The following is a 4531-nucleotide window of genomic DNA, read 5'->3' as shown; positions in this document are numbered from 1 at the left end:
ATATTTAAAGGCAGAATCTTCGCTGCCTTCGCTGCCTTGATACCCACAATCCTGTGTGTCCTATCCCGTGATGGTTGAGCAAAATAAATGAAGTTATTGAAGTTATTTCTAGCGAGAAATCAGTATTATTAAGTAATTAAATATTCGCTTGGTTATCACAGAAGCTTGTTCTATTTTATTGTAGATCATTGAACGTTAAGCTGCCTCAGAAGCATGTCGGATATCAGTTTCATGAGTTACCTTCAAAACACTGCCTGCGAAGTCATTGGCTGATAGGCAGCATGTCAGCAGCCTAGGTTTTCGGATGCAGACGACTTCAACTGAACAATGACCATTTACCATTTTCTCTTGGAGCTGCGCCGCAGCAGAATTGATTCTGTTTGCACCATGGTCGTTATTTTCTGCTGCTTAAATCTGTGCTGTAGTGCTATAAAATAAAGGTGACTTGTTAAAGGGGATCATTCACATCTCCGAAGAGTCTTCAGTTTTATCAGATTTATAAAGAAAGATACAGCTTACGATTCTCTCCGAAAACAGCCGAGCTCCTGGAGGCGAGCCGTGGGCAGAGCTGAAGAGTCGCGAGCACTTACAGGCCAATTGGCAACAAACACAGACATTTGATGCAGTTTTACAGCAGTTCCTAGTCATGACCGGGATCTTTTATCACTGGGACTGCTCTGTCTTTCAGTATCAAACGATGTACAAATCCAGTGTCAGAATGTACCTTGTTATAAAACATTCGTCACCGAAGTGACGGCAATAACAAACACGCTCGTGAAACTCCGTTGCTGCCCCGGAAAAAAATAATTGCATCCACTGTTCACATACGCGCATAAGAATCCAACTCTTAACAGTGTAAACAACTCGGAATGCATGAAATAGCATTAGATCCCCCTTTAAGCGCAGCATATTCAGCGACAAGCGTGTTGCCAGTGACAACAGATAAGTACCGCACATTGTCAATAGGTCACATAAACTAGCATAACACAAGCATGTAACTGAAAACAACTAAATGAGCCTAAGCAAGACAGATAGCCTTAGCAACACGCATGTTGCCAAACCTGAGAGCATTAAAATGAACTTAGCTTGTGAAGACGTTCGAGAGAGTGAAACAAAGCAGCTGTGACGTGGATGCTTGATCTCTTGATATCCTTCTTGGGGATGAAGTTCCCATCTGAACTTGTTCTTGAGTCAGTTACCTAACTCGTGGAGTCCATGTCAATTATGTAGCGATGCGTGAAGTAATGCTAACTCAGTTACTTCCGAACCAGGCAGCTCATGATCAATGCGGTGAATTCACATGTTTAAGTTAACCAACTTGAATGAATTGGAGGTAAATCCATTGGGGAAATGAATTCCACTCACTAAATACCCGATTCCTGCTGATGGTGTTTTGCCTGCCGAATTCGCCATTTAATTAGCTATTGAGCAATGTGAAAACTGCTGATAATACTGAGGGACCTTATATATGAATGCTTAGATAGGTGTCGTATTCCTATAGGTAGATGGGGATCAGCTGAGAGTCAGCTGATGCGAGCTTGACTAACGTGACCTGCCAGAACTAACGCCACGCTTGATAATTAATAAAATGAATGATTCAAGAAGCCACTTGTTTTGGTCCTGCCTGAATTAGTATTTTTGAACAAATTGGTTGAACGAACCATTCAGTGACACATTCAATAAGTAAATGTTGTTTAGTTTGTGAATGAAACAATGTTTTTGAACAGATCGATTAAATGATTCAAAGGCTTAATCATAAATACAGTTTTTGAATGATTCTCTTGAATTAATAATCCATTAAAAGAACGATTCATAAAGAAACCTCTTTTTTAGTTCCTGCATGAATTAGTAGTTTTGAAGAAATTGGTTGAATGAACCATTCAGTGACTCATAAAAGACAGTCTGTTATTTCACAAAGTAATTAGCAGTTTTAAATAAATCACTTGAAGGAATGATTCAATGACTCATTCAGAAAAAAATGTTGTTTCATTTGTGAATGCTTTTGAACAGATCGATTGAATGCTTCAATGGCTTAATCATAAAGTTGATCATAAAGTTGCTTGTTTAGGTCCTGAATGAATTATTGTTTTGAATGAATCTCGAATGAATAATTTAATGTAAAGATAGTAACTAGTTTAGTTCCTGAACGAATGATCGGCTTTTTTTAACTAATCAGTTGAATGAATGATTCAACGACTCATTTTTAAAGACAATCTGTTGTTTAGTTGACAATTCAACATTTTTGAATGGATCGGTTAATCATTTCATGTTTTGCTCCTGAATGGATTTGTTTTTGAATTAATTGGTTGAATAATTCAGTGACACATTCTTAGACAGTTTTTTTAAATCAGCATTTTTGAGTGAATCATTTGAATGAATGATTCCTTGACTCACTAGCCACCACCTACTAACATAAAGATGCAAATGCAGAAAGAGTCATACAAACACAGATCTACAGAAGGTGAGGTTTTGGGCTGATTTCAAAACTCATGAAAGCAGGACATTCCACCTTCATGTGTCTGAAGAAGTCTAAACCATTTCCATATTTTTAAACTGATCCAGAGTTGGATACTATTTGCTACCCCTTTTTTCAGCATACTTGGGTTTTCATTTATGACCAAGGTCATTCTGGTCTGCCCAGAGAGGCCTGCTTATTTGAAGTGTTTATTAGATTCAGTGTGCGTTCAATGGTGTAGTCATCTGAGGGAGATTAACCTGACAGCTGTCAGATGGGGGGAAAAAAGCAGTGGACATATTTAAAGCACTGAGTATTCACAGAAATTAGCAGCATGAATTAAGCTAGCAGGCATTGAGCAGAGACTTTTTATCCCATGTGATGCAGTGGATTCATTGCATGGAGAGTCTTTCAGGGTGACCAGGGGTTAAATGTCTCATGAACTCAATGGTCATAATGTCGGATTTTAAACTGTATAGTTTCTCTTTCGGACTGAACTACAACGTAAGTGTTAGCAGACCAGATCTATTGCCAGATTACAGTTGAAGACAAACATCTACAGTGTTAAAAAAAAATTTAAGTTAATAAAGCAAAGATTATCAGTGTTTTACACAAAAATACTCTGTCTACTTCAAAATTTCATGTTTAATTCAATGTGTTGCACTTTCATGGGAATTATTTGTGAAATTTAATTTAAGTGAAAATTGTTTCACCATTTTTTTAATGTACAAAAATATATATATATATATATTTACATACTATTTAAAGAAAATATATTTATATATTTTGCAGAATATATAGATATATATATATATATATTTTTTTTTAAATATATATATATATATATATTGCAGCATGTAATGAACAGCATGCTAATATTAAATCCCAGAGTCAAGTAACAGAAAAAAAAGCTTCAAACTTGATCATTTGTATTTCCAACAGGCTGAAAACAGGTCTTGTTAGGTTTTATTGACTGATAAAAGCCGTATCCATGAAAACAAGTGGAGTAACATGGTCTTGCTAGCATTGGCTGATATCAACCAGCATGTCGGAATGAGATTAGGGATAAAACTAAATTAAAAACAGCAGGACAGGGAATTCTTTGAACTCTTAGTTTAGAACCAACAGCCCTGAACGAGTCTTCAGACATGAATTAACTGTGGTGATAGAAGGATGAGCATGGATGCGCGGTAATCTCCTCAGATCTTGCCTCATGTGTGTTCATTGCATTTTCTTTTGCAGTGAAGTCCGATCAACTCCAGACTATCAAACGTGAACTGACTCAGATCAAGATGAAGATCGACTCTCTTCTGGGCCGCCTGGAGAAGATCGAGAAACAGCAGAGATCCGAGTGCGGTGAGACAGACAGATAACTACAAGAGAGCAGGAATAAAATCCAGTCTAGTGGGATAGGGTTGAAAACATCGGCTGTACGGGGAGAAATATTGGGAGTGTATATGCGCTATCCATCTCTGTGACAGGCGAGGAGACAGCAGACAATTTATCAGAACTCTTATACAGGCAATCTTGCACTGTTTTACTATAGCAAAACCCATTTCGCTATGTTCACCAGTAGAGGAGAGCACTGTTTTCATCTAGCAGACACACTGAGGAACGGCACAATGCTAGTCGCACATTCACGAGTCAAACTTTAGGTCTATTGCATGTGCTTGATCCATACAGATTAAAGAAAAAGAACATTACAGTTCTTTCATCGTTTACTCTCCCTCATGTCATTCTAAACCCGTATTGCTGAACTTCTACAGTTTACTGTAATATAAAGCCTACTGTATATTTTCTAAGCAAATTTCTAAGGCCTCTAAATTATCAACCTGATCAAAATTTTGCAGAGAAACCTGTTGCACACAATCTATTACATGGCTTCTTTCATTTAATTGATAGTTTAGACTTTTTTTTAGCAAGTAAAAAAATACTTTTAGTATAATTCTAAAAACAGGTTGTGGTTCATGTTTTTTTTTTTCTTTGCTGTGAAATCTTTACTTATTTTCATAAAGTAAACATAAGAATAATTTTTATATTGTTAGTAATATTTCAAGATGAACACTGACAGGACTA

General features: G+C 36.8%; 1 protein-coding gene across 4 annotated transcripts in view; it reads left to right on the top strand.

Annotated features, from left to right (window-relative positions):
- ralyl (RALY RNA binding protein like) overlaps positions 1–4531 on the top strand; it is a 133519-nt gene that overhangs the window by 123980 nt on the left and 5008 nt on the right. For all 4 annotated transcript variants that reach the window (XM_016543385.1, XM_016543382.1, XM_016543383.1 and 1 more), the window contains one exon: positions 3698–3811. In XM_016543385.1, the coding sequence (XP_016398871.1) occupies positions 3698–3811 (114 nt within the window). The remainder of the gene's footprint in view (positions 1–3697; positions 3812–4531) is intronic.

This window comes from Sinocyclocheilus rhinocerous, unplaced genomic scaffold (assembly GCF_001515625.1).
Source record: "Sinocyclocheilus rhinocerous isolate Xijiao unplaced genomic scaffold, SAMN03320098_v1.1 scaffold97, whole genome shotgun sequence".
Lineage (NCBI taxonomy): Eukaryota > Metazoa > Chordata > Actinopteri > Cypriniformes > Cyprinidae > Sinocyclocheilus > Sinocyclocheilus rhinocerous.
This window is presented reverse-complemented; position numbering and strand designations above follow the sequence as displayed.